This window comes from Cyprinus carpio, chromosome A25 (genome assembly GCF_018340385.1).
Source record: "Cyprinus carpio isolate SPL01 chromosome A25, ASM1834038v1, whole genome shotgun sequence".
Taxonomy (NCBI): Eukaryota; Metazoa; Chordata; class Actinopteri; order Cypriniformes; family Cyprinidae; genus Cyprinus; species Cyprinus carpio.
In genome coordinates, this window is record NC_056596.1 from 8,973,586 (window position 1) to 8,996,843 (window position 23,258).

The 23,258-nt window shown below is 40.3% G+C and overlaps 2 protein-coding genes across 7 annotated transcripts; one reads left to right on the top strand and one right to left on the bottom strand.

The window, feature by feature from the left end:
• The first annotated feature begins 863 nt into the window (after positions 1-863).
• cnot1 (CCR4-NOT transcription complex, subunit 1) lies at positions 864-18,267 on the top strand. 6 transcript variants are annotated; one of them, XM_042715344.1, is made up of 49 exons: positions 864-1,046; positions 3,041-3,339; positions 3,465-3,572; positions 3,687-3,785; positions 3,894-3,962; positions 4,049-4,103; positions 4,212-4,415; positions 4,542-4,710; positions 4,927-5,053; positions 5,714-5,827; positions 5,918-6,088; positions 6,208-6,335; positions 6,450-6,690; positions 6,779-6,898; positions 7,013-7,135; positions 7,348-7,499; positions 7,592-7,742; positions 7,846-8,047; positions 8,161-8,298; positions 8,716-8,840; positions 8,952-9,238; positions 9,347-9,425; positions 9,553-9,783; positions 9,885-10,025; positions 10,383-10,562; positions 10,652-10,768; positions 10,873-10,983; positions 11,096-11,173; positions 11,261-11,438; positions 11,514-11,662; positions 11,754-12,050; positions 12,135-12,275; positions 12,410-12,514; positions 12,605-12,724; positions 12,810-13,004; positions 13,188-13,330; positions 13,420-13,528; positions 13,605-13,774; positions 13,861-14,101; positions 14,203-14,466; positions 14,586-14,749; positions 15,036-15,153; positions 15,423-15,524; positions 15,615-15,788; positions 15,887-16,036; positions 16,228-16,408; positions 16,487-16,619; positions 17,183-17,317; positions 17,403-18,267. In XM_042715344.1, the coding sequence occupies exons 2-49, from the start codon at positions 3,238-3,240 to the stop codon at positions 17,479-17,481; spliced, it is 7,170 nt and encodes a 2,389-aa protein (XP_042571278.1). In that variant the 5' UTR covers positions 864-1,046; positions 3,041-3,237; the 3' UTR covers positions 17,482-18,267. The 6 variants fall into 6 exon arrangements, with proteins under 6 accessions (XP_042571278.1, XP_042571279.1, XP_042571280.1 ...); XM_042715345.1 differs by having other exon boundaries at positions 11,532-11,662; XM_042715346.1 differs by having other exon boundaries at positions 865-1,046; positions 13,870-14,101; positions 14,203-14,448.
• Positions 18,268-18,850: 583 nt separating this feature from the next.
• Positions 18,851-22,701, bottom strand: setd6 (SET domain containing 6, protein lysine methyltransferase). The gene is made up of 9 exons (XM_042715350.1): positions 22,534-22,701; positions 22,300-22,381; positions 21,694-21,840; positions 21,476-21,617; positions 21,194-21,388; positions 20,000-20,126; positions 19,744-19,924; positions 19,521-19,663; positions 18,851-19,378 (listed from the first exon to the last, which is right to left on the bottom strand). Exons 1-9 carry the CDS (start codon positions 22,558-22,560, stop codon positions 19,052-19,054), a joined length of 1,371 nt encoding a protein of 456 aa, XP_042571284.1. The 5' UTR covers positions 22,561-22,701; the 3' UTR covers positions 18,851-19,051.
• Positions 22,702-23,258: the final 557 nt, after the last annotated feature.

A 23,258-nucleotide genomic window follows, 5' to 3' on the forward strand; every position in this document is an offset into this window, starting at 1 on the left:
TATGACGTGTCTGTATTTTTTGTTAACAATGATTCAAGAGCACTTTGCTTTCCAGCTGCATGAGATTATTCAAAACACAATGTCATCAAAAATATGCATCTCATTTTCTGGGGCTTCAAATAGACCATGAGAACTCTTTAGCAGAGGAGATACTGAAAAAATAGTGTAACATTGTTTATTATAATGGTTCATTTCATTATTTAGAAGTTTATCTATATAACACTTTTTAAATGAAGTAAGATTATAATTTCATAATGGCACTGTTCAGTGTTTTTATATATATATATATATATATATATATATATATATATATATATATATATATAGTATATATATATATATGTATATATATATATATATATATATATATATATTGTATTTTTTTATTTATATATATATAGATATATATATATATATAGATATATATAATATATATATATAAATATATATTTAATATTATATATTAAATTTTATGTTCATTACTTTTGTCACCATTTTTGTGATCTTTTTTATTCGACTTTAAACATTTACATGTTTAGGCCTGGAAGTTTTATTCCTCCGTAATTAATTTTTATGTTTTATATTTAGAAGGCATTGCTGCAATACACACTGCATTCACAATCACGTTTTAAATTGTAAAATGTTTTTAGAACAATCATTTATATATATATATTTCCCTAAAATAAACAAATGGGTGTTTCATAAAAGTGTTTTAAGAAAAATTTAATCTAATCGTAATTGGCAATCCGTTCACACAGCAACAGGTGTGTGTTTGCATGTGCGCTAGGTCTCAATCTCTTTGCACCATTTGTGCGCATGGGAATGGTGGAGCGTCAGCGCGTTATCATAATATGTTGCGTAGTCGCGATCTCGTGCGCGAGCTCAATAAGCACCGCACTGGGTGCGCGCGCGTGCCGTGACAGTCGCCATTTTATTTTGAAAAATCCAAACCAAACCGAGGGAGAAAGCGACCTTTTATCCGTCAAGATCAGAACGAAGAAATACGACGAAAATGATCATGCGCACGTAATTTTTCCAGGATCGAGGTAACGCGTCTTCTCGCCGCGACAGGGTTTTCGGTACAATCCCACAAATCCCCGAAGTTATGAATTGGTTATCATATGTTGTCTGCTCCGCAAATTTAACGTTAGCTCGTTAGCGTGTAGCTAACCTTGCTGTTTTTAACGACCAATAACTTTTAAAAACCCAACCGACCCTGCGAGTACTGCTACGATTACCCTTAACAGCTCGTGGATGCGATCATTAATATGAATTCTGAAAACCTACTAATTATGACTTAAGGCTCGTGGTGTGAGCGCCATGGCTACACGGTCACTGCTGGAGTGATCTAGAGACCGAGTTTGTTGCTTTGCTCGATTTCTCCAACCATATAAATGTTGATTGAGGCCCGGACGACAGTAGTGCAGCTGTCTGCAACCTGCATGGCTGCTAATGTTCACTAACATTGTTTTACTTTCCCCTAACGTGCATGTGTATTAATAGTTTTTACTCAAAAATCAGTGCGTCTAATGCGCATTTATACATGAGTACGTTAATATGTTGGTTGACAGAGATTAGCCATATTCATGCTGGAACTGTATGATATGGAAGTGTTTGCCTGCATTTAACACAAGCTTATAGCGGTGTACATTTCTAACATTAATGCCCTAAACAAACCATCAGGCTGGTTCCTGTCGCGCAGCTCTCGGCAGCAGAACTCAGTGTTCGTCACCGTTCGAAACAATGAGGTTTAGGCTGTTAGCCAGCGCTGAATTAGCACGGCTGCTGTTGAATCTGACAGAACTGGCGATTGAAAGGACAACGGGAGTTAATTTCGAGGTAATACAGTAGATTAAGTGTTAAAATCGTACCCGAAGAGGCGTTTCAAATTATAATCGGGTAGATATAAATAAATAAGGAGCAACTTGGATGGAAGATGAGTTAGCAGTAGGAATGCTAATATGCTAACGGTGTTGTCTACAGCCAAAATGGGAGTGTTTGATCGTTTGAAGTCAAACTGTTGTTGTTAGGAGTCGTTTCGTTAAAAAAAATCGCCAGAGTTACATAATGGTAATAACGCAGGTTGATTTCTGCTTGAATTGAAGGTTTCGCCAGTCTTGCGTGCGGTTTTACGCTACTAGTGTTCGAAACTGAAACTGTAAATGTTTATTATAGCTTTAGACTGCCTTTTGGAGTCATTAAACTATTTATTTTGTTTGATTTGATCGTTTAGAGTAAATGTTTCAAGAAAGTTGCTTAAGCAGGTAAAAGAAGTTAGAAACGCCTGCATGTTGTGGAAATCACTTTTGCTCGTATTACGTTTCAAAACGTCACAATTCAAACATCTGTTTTCTCATAAATGTATTTTCAAGCCATTGACGGCTTTAATGTACCGGCAACCACACGTACTAAAGGTTTATTTTCTCTGTTTTTGCGACCCTTCAACTTTAGACTAGTCAAGGCCTGTGAGAGTCTGAGTGGGTATGACTTCCGGTTTTGCTGCTGTACCGTTCAGGTCCTCAGCACGTTAAAACAAAGTGATTTACATTATGGAACTGGAGATTTGTTCCCTTTTTAAGATCTAAATTGGTACAATTTACTGTTACATTGTAGTGTTTTATTTAATTAAGTTTTAGTATGTTTAATGTTTTTAAAGGGACAGTTCACCCCAAAATTAAAAATGTCATTTACTCTCCCTCTTGTCGTTCCAAACCTGTATAGGTACGTCCTATTAAGTATGCATCAATTTGCATGCCATCATTTTAGTAGAAATGGTGTAAAGTGTGTTCACGCTTAAAATTCTAAGTAAAAATCTTCAAATATATATAGTGCATAATTTGGAACTCAAGATATTTGGATGGATGTTAAAAGGAAGGTTTGGAACAAGTAAATAATGACAGCATTTTTATTTTTGGGACAATTAATTATCCTTTCAAAGTGTGTTATGGAAATCTTGGATGTTTTATGTGCCAGTGGAAAATTTACTGTGTTGTCACTTGACTTTGCCCTTTCTAATTGCCTTTAATCATTGTTTATCCAGATGTTACACTAAGAATTACACTGAAGGACGTTACTTGGAATCAGCATCCACCCAGAGACTTGGCTTGTTGGACACCGGACACTTTTCACACCTTTTGGGGGGGGGGGCAACAGAAGTAACCTATCACTGAAGTGACTAAAGGGGAATAATGGTGATTTTGCGCCGTGCTCGGCCGCCTGCTTCCGCCCCAACCAGCAATGAATCTTGATTCGCTCTCGCTGGCTTTGTCTCAGATCAGCTACCTGGTGGACAATTTAACTAAGAAAAACTACAGAGCCAGCCAGCAGGAAATACAACATGTGAGTTCATGGTGTTTTGGTGTCATTAAATATGCTCTAAATTACAGGTTGAAAATTAAGTCAGCATTGCCAGTTACATCAGGGAACTGAAGGCACTGACAATTTGATGCATCTCTTTTCCTCAGATTGTGAATCGTCACGGCCCTGAGGCAGACCGGCATTTATTACGCTGTCTCTTTTCCCATGTGGATTTCAGTGGCGATGGTAAAAGCAGTGGCAAAGATTTCCATCAGGTAATAAATGTAGCTTCTGCTTTGAAAATTCAGATTCTTTGTCAAAAATGAAAGTTTATTAATAGTTTCAGAATTTGTTTTAATGTTTTGTTTCCCATCTTTTAATTGCTTCAGACACAATTTCTGATCCAGGAGTGTGTGTGTCTTATTACGAAACCAAATTTTATTTCAACGCTTTGCTACGCCATTGACAATCCCCTGCACTATCAGAAGGTTTGTTGAGCTGCCTTTCAAATTATTTAACCTTTTGTATTCAAATTTGGCAGTTTTGTGATTAAGTGCTTGTTTGATACGTTGGTTGCATATCTGCTTGTTTTGTAGAGTTTGAAACCATCACCTCATTTATTTACTCAGCTGAGTAAAGTTCTCAAGCTAAGCAAGGTTCAGGAGGTAGGCATAAAGATTTCCGATATATTCCAAAATGTCATAAATTTATTGTGAGAATGGCAGTTTAAAAATGTACTCCCTTTCGCTAGGTGATTTTTGGCCTTGCTCTGCTGAACTCCAGCAACGCAGACCTTCGAGGGTTTGGTAAGTGTTCACTTCCTGACTCTTGATTCATTTTTGGTTTCACTTCTGCAGCATCAGAGATTCTCTGTAAAGGCTTTCGGCTCAAACCCCGGTTGCTTTCTTTCACAGCTGCTCAATTTGTGAAGCAGAAGCTCCCTGATCTCCTCCGCTCGTACGTGGACGCGGACCTCGGAGGGAATCAGGAAGGTGGCTTCCAGGACATTGCCATAGAGGTTCTGCATCTGCTGCTCTCCCATCTTCTGTTCGGTCAGAAGGGCTCGAGCGGAGTCGGACAAGAGCAGATTGACGCGTTCCTCAAAACATTGTGCAGAGGTTAGTGGAAAAATCCACTAAATAATTACTGCTCGCATGTTATATTTGTCTAGTTCTCCTGATTGGAATTGGCTCTCATGCTGTGCTCAAGAGTCATTTAGTCCCGTGTTTTTGTTTGTGTCCCAGATTTCCCGCAGGAGCGCTGTCCTGTGGTGCTTGCACCACTGTTGTACCCTGACAAACGGGACATTCTCATGGACAGGATCCTGCCAGACTCTGGAGAATTAAATAAGACCATGATGGAGAGTTCACTTGCTGACTTCATGCAAGAAGTTGGCTATGGCTTTTGTGCAAGGTATGAACATCATGTTATTCCAAACCTATGTGCTGTTCTTATGGGGATTCTTGTTGGCATGAATGTAGTCAATCTATAGATAAGAAACTCTTCTTTTAAATTGCATGGGAAAAAAATGTTAATGACAAATTTACTTGAATAACTTGTTTGTACTATCGATGCTGTTTATTTAAAGGGATTCCCATGTATTCATTGATTGATTGTGTGTTTCCCCAGTCCTGATGAGTGCAGGAACATAATCCTGCAGTATGGTGTGCGAGAGGTGACCGCCAGTCAGGTGGCCAGAGTGTTGGGCATGATGGCCCGCACTCACTCCGGGCTGTCCGACGGCATCGGCTTACAAGTATGTTCCCTGCAGTGGTGTTACTATTGTAGTGGTCGACCGATATTGTTTTTTTGACAGCCGATGCTGATATCTTGGAAAGCAGGGGGGCTGATAGCTGGGTTTTTTTTTTTTATTGTAATATTTAAGAAATTTGGAATAATTTGACAATTGATTAAAAAAATACATGTTTACAATAAACATACTTAGATGACAAAGTATTTTTCACAAATAAATATTTAATAAAAATATAATTAAAAATGAAGTAAACACTGTAGTAAAAGCCCCACCTCGGAACATATCGGCCAAGCAGAAAAAAGGAGGACCACTTTACTGTTGACTGTAATTTTTTTTTATGTAGTGTATTTAATTTTTTTTTTTTAATTTTTCTGGTAATGATAAAAATATAAATAAACTTCAATCAAAATTAGAAATGTTGGTATGGCATGAGAATAGGTTTGTTAAACTATATATATATAATAACATGAGAACAGAACAAAATTAAAATAAAAACTGTAAAGTTAATTCAAAATATTAAATACTATACTAGTATATAAATAACTAAAATAACATTAGTTGTTTGTCTGGGCCTGTTTTTGGTAATGTATCAAAGTTTGAGTTAAAGGATTAGTTAGGGTGTCTGAACAGGATTGAATAACTAGTTTGTCTCTCTGTTTGTAGTCCATCTCAAATCCAGTGGGCAGTGGGATCTGGAGTGATGGGAAGGACAAGAGTGACGGCTCTCAGGCTCACACCTGGAATGTTGAAGTTCTAATTGATGTGGTCAAAGAAGTGGTAAGGCTCTGTTTGTTTTAGATGCATTACCGGATCAAATGTTAGTTAGCAGACCAAAACTTTATTTGTTTAACTGCTTGTTCTTCTCAGAACCCCAATCTGAATTTCAAAGAGGTGACCTATGAGCTGGACCACCCAGGCTTCCTGATCCGGGACAGTAAGGGGCTTCAGTTAGTGGTCTATGGGATCCAGAGGGGTCTGGGAATGGAGGTGTTCCCAGTGGATCTCATATACAGACCATGGAAGCATGCAGAAGGACAGGTAGAAAAAAAGTCTTAGTTTAAAAATTGAGTGTCGCCAAATCAGATTAAACTTTGTCTAGAACTTTTGCATTTGAAATGAAGTAGCATATTGAAGTCCTGCTCTTTTGTGTTCTCCAGCTGTCGTTCATTCAACACTCGCTGATGAGTCCTGACGTCTTCTGCTTTGCTGACTATCCCTGTCATACTGTTGCCATTGACATCCTGAAGGCCCCACCTGAGGATGACAACAGAGAAATAGCCACATGGTAAGTCTTGATCAATTTAAGACTTTCTATTTTTTTTTTTTTTTTTTTTTTTTTTTTTTTTTTTTTTTAATTTTCTGTATGTTTTATATCTTCTCCTTTTGCTTTGGTCAACAGGAAGAGCTTGGACCTAGTGGAGAGCCTCTTGCGCCTCTCAGAAGTTGGGCATTATGAACAGGTGAAGCAGCTCTTCAGCTTCCCCATCAAACACTGCCCGGACATGCTAGTGCTGGCACTTCTGCAGATCAGCACCTCCTGGCACACCCTGCGTCATGAGCTCATCTCTACCCTCATGCCCATCTTCCTGGGCAACCACCCCAACTCTGCCATCATCTTGCACTATGCCTGGCATGGACAGGTGGGTGGATTTGACAACCGTTTGAAGAGTCACAAAGTTCTGTTGTGGTGTCACTTTGTACTAATATGTGCCCGGGTTATGTTTCCAGGGCCAGTCCCCCTCCATCCGCCAGCTGATCATGCACTCTATGGCCGAGTGGTACATGAGAGGAGAGCAGTACGACCAGGCCAAGCTATCTCGCATCCTGGATGTGGCTCAGGACTTGAAGGTACTTGTCTCCGGCCCCTGCTCTCATGAGGAGTAGATAGAGTTAGGGACTAAGAACCAGTTCTTATTAAAAAATAAATAAAAAAATAAATGCTCTTGTTTTTGTGCATTGCAGTCTCTATCGATGCTGCTGAATGGTACTCCATTTGCCTTTGTTATTGACCTTGCTGCACTTGCCTCTCGCCGTGAATACCTCAAACTTGACAAATGGCTCACTGACAAAATACGAGAGCATGGGGTAAGTGAGCATTCATACTTTCACTACTGTTCAGAAGTTAGAGGCAGTTTATTTAAATATATTTTTAAATGTAATTTATTTCTGTTGGAAAGCTGAATTCTCAGAAGCCATTACTCCAGGTTTCAGTGGCACATGATCCTTCAGAAAACAGTGTATTTTAAGCTCTAAGCAAATGTGCATGAACACTGATGTGTCCTGTGTTTGTCCATCAGGAACCATTCATCCAGGCATGTGTCACGTTCCTGAAGAGACGCTGTCCCTCTATCATGGGTGGTTTGGCGCCAGAGAAAGACCAGCCAAAAAGTGCTCAACTTCCTCCTGAAACACTGGCTACCATGCTTGCATGTCTGCAGTCTTGTGCTGGGTGCGTATATAGAACTTTTGCACATTTTTATGCGTTTCAGGAAATGATTGGGTTGAAGTTAAACACTTGGTTTTGTTGGCTGCTTTGAGCAGGAGTGTGTCTCAAGAGCTATCAGAGACAATCTTGACTATGGTGGCCAACTGTAGCAATGTGATGAACAAGGCCCGGCAGCCGCCACCAGGAGTCTTACCAAAGGGACGAGCTCCCAGCACCAGCAGCTTAGATGCTATCTCACCTGTCCAGGTAACTGTGGCTTTACCTACTCAATAGGATGGCTATCAGTGTCAAGACTTCCTGAACTGGATTCTGATTGTGTTGTACTCAGATCTGTTCTGTTGTTTTACAGATGGACCCTCTCACTGCAATGGGCTCTTTGAGTCTAGGTGTCTCGTCCACCTCCCACACCCCGAGCATGCAAGGATTCCCCAGCCTGCAGGGCTCTGCCTTCAGTAACCCCCAATCCCCAGCCAAAGCCTTCTCAAACCTGCCCAACCCGAACCCCAGCACAGCTTTCCCAGGAACCACCCCCTTCTCTTCTCAGCTCCAAGGTACCATGAGACTTCAATTGAGTTATAAACTCTGATCTAGAACCTAGTTGGGCTGTACTACTGTTTATTTTCAAATACAAATGCATTAGAAATTTCTTGAATTGCTTCTCTAGGGACTCTGAGCACAAGCTTGACTGGGATTGGCTCAGGTTTGGGCATGCCCGCCGTCAGCAGCGACCCCTTCGGCACTAGGAAGATGAGCACACCGGGGCTGAACCCGCCCACCTTCCAGCAGAGTAAGATGAAGGCCTGTAAGTGGTGGTGTGGCTGAGAGAGTGCCAGGTGCCTCAAACTGTATTTCCTCTCAAAACTGGCACTTAGAGCCTTACAAAAGTCCTTTTGACACGTATTTTAGAGTCTTTTATTTCTGTGTAATTTTCATCTGTGAGCTAAAAAGTCATTAGAAACTAAGAGGAAATACAGGTCAGTCTACATTACTGCAAGAAGTTCTTGGCAACCAGATTGGTTCTGTGTGTAAATGTTTTCTTCCATCAGACATATGAGGGAAAACAAACTGTTTGCCTGGAACTTCTGTATTTTTTTTTTTTGTTTGTTTTTTTCAGAATTTGCGCTTTTGTCATTGCATTTAGCAATTTGCATTTTTTACAAATGAAGTGATTTTTAAATGCATAAAGTGCTGTAACAGTTTCCCCCCCCTTTTGTTAAAGCTGACCTCTCTCAGGTGTGGCCCGAGGCAAACCAGCACTTTAGTAAGGAGATAGATGATGAGGCAAATAGCTACTTCCAGCGCATCTACAACCATCCCCCGCACCCAACAATGTCCGTGGATGAGGTGAGATCGACAGAAGTAACAGAGTAGAGTGGTGCTTTTGTTCATTCTTAATACCTCAACGCTATTTTCTAAGGTACAGCTTTCAAATTCATAGTCATTCTTTCAATGTAGGTGCTGGAAATGCTGCAGAGATTTAAGGACTCAAACATCAAGCGAGAACGGGAGGTTTTTAACTGCATGCTGAGGAATCTGTTCGAGGAGTACCGATTCTTCCCTCAGTATCCAGATAAAGAACTGCACATCACCGCTTGCCTCTTTGGGGGGATCATTGAGAAGGGCCTGGTCACGTACATGGCGCTGGGCTTGGCTTTACGATATGTCCTGGAAGCCTTACGCAAACCTTTCGGATCAAAGATGTATTACTTTGGGATCGCTGCACTAGATAGATTTAAAAATAGGTACTGCTAGTAATTATTTGTCTTTGTTTCCCAGCCACCAAACAAAAGATTTAATTTATGTCTTGATTATACTGAATTGTTTTAAATCTGAACCACTCTCTTCCTCAGACTGAAGGACTATCCCCAGTACTGTCAGCACTTGGCATCAATAGCCCATTTCCTGCAGTTTCCACACCATTTACAAGAGGTAACCTAGTTTTTCATTTTATTTTGGTCATGCCCAAAGCATTTTCCTGTAATATCTCACTCTGCACTAGTTTAAGCATTCAGCTGAATAAGTCTGCTGATGTATGTTGTCTGTTTTCTGTAAATAGTATATAGAGTATGGCCAGCAGTCCAGAGACCCTCCTGTGAAGATGCAAGGCTCCATTACTACCCCTGGCAGCCTAGCTTTAGCCCAGGCTCAAGCTCAGTCTCAGACCCCCAAAGCCCCACAACCTGCCCAGGCCAGCACCTTAGTGACCACAGCCACCACAACCACCACCGCTGCCAAAACCACAACCATCACGAGACCTACAGCTGTTGGACCGAAGAAAGATGTGCCAGTGAGTGCACAGTCACTGTTCCATTGTCATTTTCTGAAATGTACTATTAGATTAAGGTTGACTCATATCTATGGTATTTGATCATTTAAATTCTTCCACAGCCTTCAATCAACACCACAAACATTGACACCTTGTTAGTGGCTACAGACCAGACTGAAAGGATCGTTGAGCCCCCAGAGAACGTTCAGGAGAAGATTGCGTTCATCTTCAACAACTTGTCCCAATCAAACATGACCCAAAAGGTGATTGTTCTTACATCTTTGGCATGTTAAGTTATGTAGGTGTGGGGAAGTCGTGGCCTAGTGGTTAGAGAGTTTGACTCCTAACCCTAAGGTTGTGGGTTTGAGTCTCTGCCCTTGAGCAAGGCACTGAACCCCCAACTGCCCACTGGGCGCCGCAGCATAAATGGCTGCCCACTGCCCCAGGTGTGTGTTCACGGTGTGTGTGTGTGTGTTCATTGCTGTGTGTGTGCACTTTGGATGGGTTAAATGCAGAGCACGAATTCTGAGTATGGGTCACCATACTTGGCTGTATGTCACTTTCACTTTGTCGTAAGTTTGTGCTTTTACCTTTTAAATCATCCTTTGCTTTGTTTTTGAGTGGAGGAGCTGAAAGAGACTGTGAAAGAAGAATTCATGCCCTGGGTCTCTCAGTACCTGGTTATGAAGCGTGTCAGCATTGAGCCTAACTTCCACAGCCTGTATTCCAATTTCCTGGACACACTGAAAAACCCAGAGTTTGTTAAGATGGTTCTCAATGAGACGTACAGAAACATCAAGGTAATATTCTTGAAATAAAACATTAAAGTCATAAAACCTAAGTATACCTACATTATGATAACTTGATGTTGTCTCATTTTGTTTCTCAGGTCCTTCTTACCTCTGATAAGGCAGCTGCTAACTTCTCAGATCGATCCCTGCTGAAGAATTTGGGTCACTGGCTTGGAATGATCACCCTAGCTAAAAACAAACCCATCCTGTACACAGTGAGTTAAATGTTATCCATCACCTGAGCTTGAGTCATTTTATAGAAAGATCCAATTCATTGTTATACCTGCTGTGTAACTGCATTAATGTTTTTCTCTTATAGGACCTGGAGCTGAAATCTCTCTTGCTAGAGGCTTATGTGAAAGGCCAACAGGAGTTACTGTATGTCGTCCCCTTTGTGGCCAAAGTCTTGGAATCAAGTCTGCGGAGTGTGGTAATAATCATGCAATTTTCTCTCCCAATTTTGCCCTCAAGTGTTGAGTGTGGGCAAGTTTTGCAAATATCAGGATATAACCTCTTTTAACAATTGGTGCCCTGTTTTGTAGATCTTCAGACCGCAGAACCCTTGGACCATGGGCATCATGAATGTTCTGGCTGAGCTCCACCAGGAACATGACTTAAAGGTCAGTCACTTCTCATTGACGCTAAACTTATGGTACATAAGCTTCCAGTGGAGTAGTTTTCACTCAGTCCCAAAATCTTTTATTTAGCTTAACCTCAAGTTTGAGATTGAGGTGCTCTGCAAGAATCTGTCTTTGGACATCAGTGAGCTGAAACCCGGAAACCTTCTGAGAGACAAAGAGAAGCTGAAGAACTTGGAGGAGCAGCTCTCTGCACCAAAGAAAGAGACCAAGCCTCCTGAAGAGATGCTTCCTATAATTACAACAGGTATAACACTAAAACAGGCACGTTGTAAGGTGCATGCTTTTTCCAGTTTTCAGTTTCCGGTTTAACCAGAAGTAGATTCTGTTCCATTTACAGTTGCTCCCTCAACTCCGGCCACCACCACAACCTGTACGGCCACTGGGCCACCCACACCACAGTTCAGCTACCATGACATCAATGTGTACGCCCTGGCTGGCCTGGCCCCACACATCAACATCAATGTTAACGTTAGTCTCTCGCTCTACCGAGACTTTTTATTACCTCTTAAATTTTTTATTTTCAAATGTTCTAATTTTTTTATCTTTTTTTTTTGTGTAGATCCCACTACTGCAGGCCCACCCTCAGCTGAAACAGTGTGTAAGACCAGCAATTGAGCGTGCTGTACAGGAACTGGTGCACCCAGTGGTGGACCGATCCATCAAGATCGCCATGACCACCTGTGAGCAAATAGTCAGGAAGGACTTCGCACTTGACTCTGAGGAGTCTCACATGCGTGTGGCCGCCCACCACATGATGCGTAACCTGACTGCCGGTATGGCCATGATCACCTGCAGAGAGCCGCTGCTCATGAGCATCGCCACCAACCTGAAGAACAGCTTTGCTGCAGCTCTTAGGGTAGGGAAATACTTTCGACTCGATCCTGACACACAAGATCAATATATTTTCAGCATTTTGACTCACTGAGCATGTCCATTTCAGGCTCCCACACCCCAGCAGAGAGAGATGATGGAAGAGGCGGCTGCTCGCATCGCACAAGACAACTGTGAGCTTGCTTGTTGCTTTATCCAGAAGACAGCAGTGGAGAAAGCTGGACCTGAGATGGACAAGAGACTAGCAACTGTGAGTCCCTGCACACTGTCCTAATTATTAAACCAGTTGAGGAACAGCTGCTTGTGATATGTAGTGAAGTCATGGAATATCTTACAGCCAAAAAAAAAAAAAAGTCTGATTTGGATGCAATTTCTGTTTTGCAGGAATTCGAGCTGAGGAAACACGCTCGCCAAGAAGGCCGTCGCTACTGTGACCCCATGGTGCTCACCTATCAGGCTGAGCGCATGCCAGAGCAAATCAGACTGAAGGTGAGAGCTCTTTGCAAACTTCTCATTGGGATGATGATTTACTATTCTGTATGACAATATTTGATTCTGACTTGCTGTTTTTTTTTCCAGGTCGGTGGAGTAGATCCTAAACAGCTGGCTGTTTATGAGGAGTTCGCCCGAAATGTTCCAGGCTTCCTACCCAGTAACGACCTGTCTCAGCCCACTGGTTTCCTTGCCCAACCAATGAAGGTACAGACCCTAAAATCCTTGAAGAGATTGTTTTTGGTTGTCACATTGGTGAAGTAACTCAAAGGTTGTCTTTTCTGTATTGCAGCAACAGGCATGGCCCACTGATGATGTAGCTCACATCTACGATAAGTGCATTTCAGACCTGGAGCAGCACCTGCACGCAATTCCACCTGCGCTGGCCATGAACCCGCAGACCCAGGCCATACGCAGCCTTCTGGAGGCCGTTGTCTTGGCTAGGAACTCCCGTGATGGCATCGCTGCCCTGGGCCTTTTGCAAAAAGTAATCTACTCAGGAATACATTATATGCCAGTGTTGTTCATTCCTGCTCCTGGAGTGCCACTGTTCTGACTTCAGCTTCAATCTTATAAGGCACTTCAGGATCACTAGAGATGTGCAGGATTGACCATCCCTTCTATATGATCTCAACTTAAATCTAACAAATCTCTTTTGTGCTCGACTCAGGCTGTGGAGGGTCTGCTTGATGCCACCAGTGGTGCTGATACTGATCTGCTGCTGAGCTACAGGGAGTGCCATCTGCTAGTGCTGAAAGCCCTACAGGATGGTCGCGCCTACGGCCCACAGTGGTGCAACAAACAAATCACCAGGCCAGTACTACATCTGTGGCGGAAACTTATTTGTCACAAGCATAGATGGGTCTCAGAGGTCCTAACCTTTTCTTCTACGCCCCCTGCAGATGCCTGATTGAGTGCAGAGATGAATACAAGTACAACGTTGAGGCCGTGGAGCTCCTCATCAGAAACCACCTGGTCAACATGCAGCAGTATGACTTACACCTGGCTCAGGTGAGGAGAGTGTCTCTAGGATTTAAAAGGGAACTGTTGTTAAATGAGCGGATTCTTACATCTAGTGTGTTTTCAGTCCATGGAGAACGGGCTCAACTACATGGCCGTGGCATTCGCCATGCAGCTGGTGAAGATCCTGCTGGTTGACGAACGCAGCGGGAGTCACATCACCGAAGCGGATCTCTTCCACACCATTGAGACGCTGATGAGGACCAACGCTCACTCCAGAGCCAATGCTCCTGAAGGGTAAGCCATCCACTTATGTTGCTGGCCCTGCAACTGAATGTCTGTTTTGTTATGAAAATGTAAATTACCTGAAATTACTTCTGTGGAACCCCTAGTTTGCCCCAGCTGATGGATGTTGTCCGCTCCAACTATGAGGCCATGATCGATCGTCACCATGGTGGGCCGAACTTCATGATGCACTCTGGGATTTCTCAAGCCTCTGAATATGATGACCCACCAGGCCTTAGAGAGAAGGCAGAGTACCTGCTGAGAGAATGGGTCAACTTGTACCACTCGGCAGCTGCAGGAAGAGACAGCACCAAGGCTTTCTCTGCGTTTGTTGGCCAGGTTAGCAAGAACACTTAAAATACAAAAGTTTCTAGTCCCATGTTGGTTTTTCTTAAGGGTAGAATTGACCTGCATTGTCACACATGCCTTTTCTCTCTCAGATGCACCAGCAGGGCATCCTGAAGACTGATGACCTGATCACTCGCTTCTTCCGGCTGTGCACCGAAATGTGTGTGGAGATCAGTTACCGTGCTCAAGCTGAACAGCAGCTTCCAACCACCAGCCCTGCTATTATCAGGGCCAAGTGCTACCATAACCTGGACGCTTTTGTTCGGCTCATTGCGCTTCTTGTCAAACACTCCGGAGAGGCCACCAACACAGTCACCAAAATCAACCTGCTCAACAAGGTTGGAATGCTTACAATGGTGACTTCAATCAAGATCTCAAACAAAAATAATGCTGCTTTTCTTTTTGGAATGCTTACAAAGTTGACTAATCAAGATCCTCAAAAATAAATAATGCTGCTTTTCTTGTCATGGTGCAGGTTTTAGGCATTGTGGTGGGTGTACTGATCCAGGATCACGATGTGAGGCAGACAGAGTTCCAGCAGCTTCCGTACCACAGAATCTTCATCATGCTCCTGCTGGAGCTAAACGCACCAGAGCATGTGCTGGAGACCATCAACTTTCAGACGCTCACTGCCTTCTGGTAAGCAAATGGAATTAGTTTTAATGTGCAGTCACATCTGTAATTGTTTAGTGAATTTTCACAGGTGAAATCCAGTTAGGAGTGGGTCATGCAGCTTTGTTGCGTTTACCAGTAGAAACCTGCTTGGTTTAAAAGTGACTTTTGTGTGAGCTCTGCCTCATACAACACTACTCTATTGAAAAATAATGGACCTTTTTTTGCGAAATTTCAAAGAAATGTTGCTAATGTGCCTGCACCTTTACTTGGGTGATCACAGCAAGTATTAAAGGACATTGTCTCTTTTCAGCAATACCTTCCACATCCTGAGGCCGACTAAAGCACCTGGTTTTGTCTATGCTTGGCTGGAGCTCATCTCGCACCGTATCTTCATTGCCAGGATGCTTGCACATACCCCACAACAGAAGGTCTGTGTTTTTGTTGCATGATATGTATCGGGTGTCCAATTTTTCTCCAGGAGGGCAACTTCATGCAGATTTTCACTGACCCTAATTAAACACCCGAAACAGCTAATCAGAGTCTTTAGGATCTTTCAAAAACTTCCAGGGATTTGTGTTGGAAAGTGGCCCTCCAGGAGCAGGATTGGACTCCCTTTATGTCCGTCCTCATCCCATATTCATACCAGTCAATCGCTGACTACCTTCTGTGCCTTATACATCTCTTTCCTCTCTCGCAGGGTTGGCCAATGTATGCCCAGCTGCTGATAGACTTGTTCAAATATCTTGCACCCTTCCTAAGGAATGTTGAACTCAACAAACCTATGCAAATTCTCTACAAGGTAACAACACAGCCTTGCCTTCGAAAGCTTGTCTCGTGGTTCTTCAGCTCAGTTTGTGACCTTGCATTGTTTTTCTATCTATTCTCCAAGGGAACACTTCGTGTACTGCTTGTCCTGCTACATGACTTTCCAGAATTCCTGTGCGACTACCATTATGGCTTCTGCGACGTCATCCCGCCTAACTGCATCCAGCTGAGGAACCTGATCCTGAGTGCCTTCCCCCGCAACATGAGGCTTCCAGACCCCTTCACCCCTAATCTGAAGGTAGAGAGTCGCTCATAACATTTTGATATCAGATGTGATGCATTGTGGTTTAATATGTAGTTGTAACTTTGAGTACGCTTGTGGTTATATTGTGCCAGGTGGATATGCTGAGTGAGATCAACATTGCTCCCCGCATCCTCACGAACTTCACCGGTGTGATGCCGTCCCAGTTTAAGAAGGATCTTGACTCTTACCTCAAGACGCGTTCTCCTGTCACCTTTCTTTCTGAGCTGCGCAGCAACCTGCAGGTAGGGGGCGCCACTCTGAATCACAACAGACTCTTTTGTTCATCTTTTTATGTGTAATTTGGCTCTTTTGGTCTGAGACTGGAACTGTCCAGAGAGGCAAATATTTTTTTTTTGAGTCTGAACATGGATTTTAAATCCTTAAATTTAGATTAATATAATGAATGTTTTCATACAAATACTCTCTACCTCAGGTGTCCAACGAGCCCGGCAACCGCTACAACATTCAGCTAATCAATGCTCTGGTGCTGTACGTTGGAACCCAGGCCATTGCCCACATCCACAACAAGGGCAGCACTCCCTCCATGAGCACCATCACTCACTCGGCTCACATGGACATCTTCCAGAACCTTGCAGTCGATCTTGACACTGAGGGTAAGGGGGAACATTTTTTTTATTTATTCTTTTACCTCTAGTTTTAGTTCACATTGTGACTCGTTTTCCTCTTCCCAGGCCGCTATCTGTTCCTGAATGCGATAGCCAATCAGCTGCGTTATCCAAACAGCCACACACACTACTTTAGCTGTACCATGCTGTATCTGTTTGCCGAGGCCAACGCTGAAGCCATTCAAGAGCAGATCACCAGGTATGGCAATGAATTTTATTACTTATATCTGTCTAAACTCTTAGTAGTGTTTACTTCCATTTAACATACTTAAAAGAATGATTGTGATTATTTATATAGATACTATCCTTTTTAATATTTTACATTTTCAATCTTTGCCAAACCAACCCAGAACAGGCTGTCTTAATTATTTTAGTAATTTTTTAATAGCTACATTTCTAAGAATTCAGGAACACTTTCCAATAAGGTCCCATTAGTCAATGTTAATAAAGAATAACTAAAATTAACCAACCATGAGCTATGCATTTATTACAGTATTAAACTTTGATAATATTAGTTGATACAAATACAGCTGTTCATTGTTACTTCAGGTCTTTTAAATGTTATATACAGGGTTTTTTTTTTTTTTTTATAATGTATTAGTAAATGTTGAAATTAAGATTTATAAATGCTTTAGAATAATTTTTCATCTTTAATTTCTGGTAAGTATTGTTAACAGATAGAACCTTATTGTTAATGTGTATTTTGAAATAACACTTTGTTTTAAAGAGCTATAACAATCTTGGCTAACTCGTGTCATGCAGGGTCCTGCTGGAGAGGCTGATTGTGAACAGGCCGCACCCGTGGGGTCTGCTCATCACCTTCATTGAGCTGATCAAGAATCCTGCCTTTAAGTTCTGGAGCCATGATTTTGTGCACTGTGCACCAGAGATCGAGAAGTAAGGGAGCCAACATGACAAACACATCTTTCTGCAAATTTTACAACAGAAAAAATACAGTGTCTCTGTGTTTTTTTGTGTGTAGGTTGTTCCAGTCGGTGGCTCAGTGCTGTATGGGGCAGAAGCAAGCCCAGCAGGTGATGGAGGGAACAGGTGCCAGTTAGGCAGCAGGAACTGTTCCTGTGCCAAGAGAGAGAGCTTTCCCTCACCCCAACCCTTCATTTGCCCCACCATCACCCTGCACGTCTGATCGACACACAGCTGGCACTGGATTCCCGCTCACCTTCCACTGGGCAGCATCTGACATGAGGAGTTTCTTTTTGGTTTTCTTTTTTCTCCCTCAAGATAAAATGTTCAATGTAAATATTAAAAAGGGACATTTAAGAGCAGATTGAGTATTTTTTGTTCTTTGGTCAAAAGTGAGGCACACGCTTGAGCACATTTCACTCCTTGCTGTTTGGCTTCCCCTAACTCTCCATAAATTATTTTTTGCCTTCAAGATGGATTGACTTTTGTTTGGAAGCTTGGTTAGTGGCTAAGGAAGCTGTCTTGTTTTATTTGTATTTTTTTTTTATGGTTTTTAAGGGGAGAGCTATCAGTGTGGTGAGCTGATAGGATCGGACAGATGTCCTGGACTGCAGGGGCGGGGGGACACTAGTTTGCACCTGTGAGGAAACAAATCTTGGGTTGGAGGTTCTCCCTGACACTTGTACAATTGTGGAAATATTCAGAAATTTGTTGGTAAATTGGATCTTCGGAGTTTGTACAAAGATTCAACTTGCAGAACAAAAAGGACCAATACAGCTCATTTTGTAAGGATTTCGAATGTTTTGTAAATGTATTGGTCCACGTGTTGTATTTTGTAGTACTTTGTAGTTGCCTTTAGTTCCGCTACTTATTTCCTGTATGTATGCATTCTGTAGTTACCGCATTAAACACTTGAACTGCAACTTCGCCTGCTTGTCGTTTCATTTGCATTTGAAACAAATTGAGTTTTATGGTTTAATATTATCAATTTCTGGTCCCTGTTGACTATTTTAAACATTTAGCATTTAACGTTTTTTGTGTCACTGACCATTCAGATGGAGACGAGATACGAATTTTGTTTACAGGTTGTTTTTTCATACACTTTGGAAAGCTCAATAGACTTACATACAAGTGATTTTGGTTTTTTTAAATGGACTAACTGGATGTTTTCCATGTATTGACAAAAATGGGAAGCATACTGTAATTACAGTATGTAGTTGTATTCGTGCATTTGATGCTACCTTAAATAGACATTTTTCATGAAATTTCATCCCTGCTCACCATACTTACATACTCACAGAACAGCAAGCATTTTATAACACTCTGTACCATCAGAATGATTTTGAAACCAATGTTTCAAGGTAAACAAAAAATAACTGCTTTAATGTGCTTAACTCTATGCCAACATGCATGCCTTCGTTTAGTAAAAGTGCCTGCTAAATTAATAAATGTGAATGGACTCAAAACCACCAAAAGTTGTGCTAAATAAACCACAACATCACATAATTAAAACAATCTGAAACATATTCCAAATTTTTTATTTATTTTTTTGAGAGGAAAATGTATGGCATACAAAAATGGAAAACCTTACAAAGTATATACAGTTTGCAAATTCAGTTGCACTGTATCAGCTGAGGACTTTTCTCTCTGACAACTACAGAATGCAGTCAGCACATGACATTTAAGAATGTTTGTAAAACCCGTACATTAAGACTTTTTGGTGAGCTGTTGTAAGCGCTGTAGGATGCTCTTCTGACCGTAACGCACATGCAGAGCTCTCCTCTCTCTGCTGCTGAGTTCAGCCAGAGCTCCCTGATCCTCCAGCCGCCTCCTGTCCGTCTCTACATCCTCAGAATAAGAGTCCAGCGTCAGAGCTGCAGCTGCGTGCAGGAGACACTTCCACTCTGCTGACAACCCCGTCAGTCCGTTGAAACTCAGGGCCTGCTCCATTTTATCATCCTCATCCTCTTCATCTTCCTCCCAGCCTTCGTTTTCACGGAACTCCTCGAAAACTTGCACCGTCATGCACAGGACCTACTCAAAAAACAAAAAAACAATTATCATCATGTTGTTTAACTATTAAAACTATTATATTATTAAAATAAAATGAAGTTTATACTACTTCCCTGAAACAGGTAATGTTGGAACAAATTTGTCATGTGGATAAAATGTGTACCTTCAGTGTAGTGTAGAGCTCACTGTAAGTAAGGCAGCCTGATTGGCCGAAGATGAAGACCCCTTTCTCTCCAACAATCTCCATCTCACACAACATGCTCCATTTGTCCACTAAGAGCTTTTGATCTGCTTCGCTGTGTGCCGCTGTAATCGCAACAACTTTATTTGAAAAGTATTTCTCATGTCAAGTAACTGACTTTTTATAGACGTCTACAAAGTCGCACCTTGCACTGCAGCTTTGTACACACTGGACATCTGGATATCTGCAGTATCATTGCTGTTGGTGGGAAACGGCTCTGCAAAGCCATACATGTGGAGGAGCTGCCAGTTTGCCATCTGTCCGTAGGTGTTAAAGACCTCCTCGCCCTTTTCAATGTGCCGAATGGACACCATCTTCAAACACTCCTGCGCACAATCGAGTGAGATTTTAAAGCATCTAGCATAATAAATAATAAACTGCGATACATCTGCTCCACGTACGGGTGTATATTCCAGATTGGCGTTGTGCTTGGAAACGTGATTCAGCATGTCAGCCATGGGCACCATCATTGGAGGGTTAGGTTCTTTATCTTCTTCTTCATCCTCATCCTCTACAGGCTCTTGAAAACTGAGGAAATATTGAGAATCGTTGGGAAATGTTACAAAGAAATTTGAATTATTAACATTCTGACTGATATGATCAGCAATTACCAATAACCAACAAATGGCTAGTAGTCAACCAAAATATCAGCAAGGTCGATATTTCAGCCAATATTTGACATTTTATTTAAATATCAGGGAATTATTTATTTTCAATTTAGTAAATATTATTTAAAATAAATACAAATTTCATTTCAGCAATTGTTAAATGTGTTTTTTACTATATAAATTATATATGATACTATATATATATATATATATATATATATACACACACACACACACACACACATATACATATCTGCTTTATATTGGCCACCTTGCTCTTTAAGATATCAGCATCGCCCATCAAAAAATATCAGTCGACCACTATAAATGGCCAATATTAAAATTCTCCAATTTATCTAAATATTTTTTTTTAAATAATAAAATAAATGGATTTAAAAGTGAAATTAGGCATCACAGCATTATAATGATACATATTCATTCAGCGCTAAAGATTAGAAATAACCATGTTATTTAATTATTAGTGTTATGTTATTAAATTTTAGTGATCATTAGATGATGGCAAATTTAATTTAAATATAAAATTAGGGGAAATTAGCATGCACAATTAAATACTCAATTTGTAATTTTAAATATCCTCCAATAACAATTTGGTATTTATACCATAATAGTATATAAATAATACTAATTATTATAATAAAAAGAATTATTATTAAGCTTTTGTTACACACACACAAATAAATATCCAAATACATATATATATATATAATATATATATATATATATAGTTATATTTTTTATATTATATTATTATGTATTTTATAATACTGTATATAAATATATTAAAATATAGATAATATACAGTTATTATACATCGATTAAAAATAGATATTTTATATTATACCATTAAATTAAAATATCAGCAAGTAACTAATCAATATGGTATCGATATATTAAGCATCCCTAAATAGACTCCTCACATTATCAGATTTTTTTTTTTAATCAAATCCAAAAGCTTAGATATCTCACCTGTAGGCCATTACAAATGCTACCAGGCTCTTGTAGAGCTCCAGCGTGTGCTTCTCAGGGTCCCACAGGTCAGGATGGGACTTCATGAAAGGAAGGACTATGTTATTGTACTCATCCTGGAGTTTTTTCAGATCCGTTTTGACCGCCTCTGGAATTCCTGTGCCTTTCAGGAGTTTATCGCGCTCCTCCTCTGACTTCAGAAAAACACTCTGTGACCATAAAGAACTGAAGGACTCTTGAAGAGTATCTTAAAGGTCAGCGAATATTCACAGCGTGACCTACCAGAACATGGGTTGATCCAGTGTCCTAAAGTCTGGCCAGAGAGACAAATATGGTTTCCAGTGGGATTGTGGACATGTGTACTCATACAGGAGACCCAGAAGAAGAGGAACCCAGCCTGATGCGCTCTCCAAAGACTTCTTCCCTACACAACATATGGTTATATGGTTACAAGCCTGTAACAGAAGATGGAATTCCAATAAACCTGAAAGTTCTTATACCTTCCTCAAGGACCTTTTTAACTTTAGCGGTGGCCTGATGCAGAAGAACCTCTCTGGGTATGGAGAACAAGACGTGACCCTCTTCAATGTCCTCTTTGGCAAGCATGCCGTATTCTGCTACCGTACCCTCTTTACTTAAGCACACCTAAAGAAATGAATGTACACTGTGCTAAGTAAATAATATCTCCAAGTTTAGGGTTTTTTCGTCATGTTAGCGCTAATGTCTAATCATGCACTTTGAAATAAAATATAAATACTGATGAAAAACTTAAAAAATCATTAAAAAAGTCAACAAATAATCATGCACTTTGAAATAAAATATAAATACTGATGAAAATTTTTTTTTTTTTTTTTTTAATTCATTAAAAAAGTCATAAAGAAATAATTTTTTTGTTAAATTTTATTTTTTAAATTTGCGTTTAAGATACCATATAATATAGAAAAATATAGAAATAAAAGCTAATTCAAAATATTAATACAAAAATACTATATAAATGACACTAAAATAATCCAGATTATTATATTATATTATTATAATATATTATTACTATTATTAAACTTTCATCAATTTATACACACACACACACACACATACATAGTTTAAATTATCGCTGAGAGTCAGCTTCACACTATCGCACCACAGCAAGAAGTTTTTCAAGGGCTCCAGCACACAGTTCTCTTCATCTGTCTGAAACACACATGATGGTATGCTGAAGCCTTATCATGATAAGCACAATAACTCTGTTTCAAGCTAAAGGCAATATCTGAATCTAAACTATGAATTATAATAACTGTCACTAGTAATAGTTTAAGGAAACGTGGTTTTGTTTTTGTTTTTACCTTTGGCCTTTTTGCATCTGTCGCCATTTCTTTAAAACGAAATCTCGTTAGTGAGATATTAAAATATATATTGTTTTGTAGTGACAACCACACAAGATTACGGTATTGATTATATTATATATGCCTCCATGTGCGCAGCTTCGGCGACTTCTTCTGCTTCTTCTTCCACTATGTCTGCAGAAAGAAACACAATCATGATGTGCTTTGGCGCCCCCTACTACAACTACTACAGAAACTACTGTACCGCAGAATTAAAAAACTAATAATAATAAATAAATAATCAAAATAAATTCTCGATATAACATAATATAATTTCCCATTAAAAGATGTAGACTTGATCAAGCTTGATTCTTCCTGTCATTTATTTAATTATACATTTATTGCAAATATATAAATATATAAACATTAAAAAAAAAAAAAAAAAAAAAAAAAGTTACATTTTTAACACTTTTTACTGTTTACCATTGCCAATATAGATATGTCCTATTTACAGATCAGGTGTGAGGACCTGGAAAGATGTTTGTTATTATACATTACTCACGTGTCTTAAAAAATTGCTCTCTGTAATTTTCCAGTTATTTTTCATTAGTATTCATTTAGGTTTTTAAAAGCATATATATTGTATAATCACTTAAATTCTAATTCTACTGTACATGCTATTCCCATACTTCCTGTCTGACATTACAGCATAGTTTTAATGACTTTGACTGGTAGTGTGGTTATTA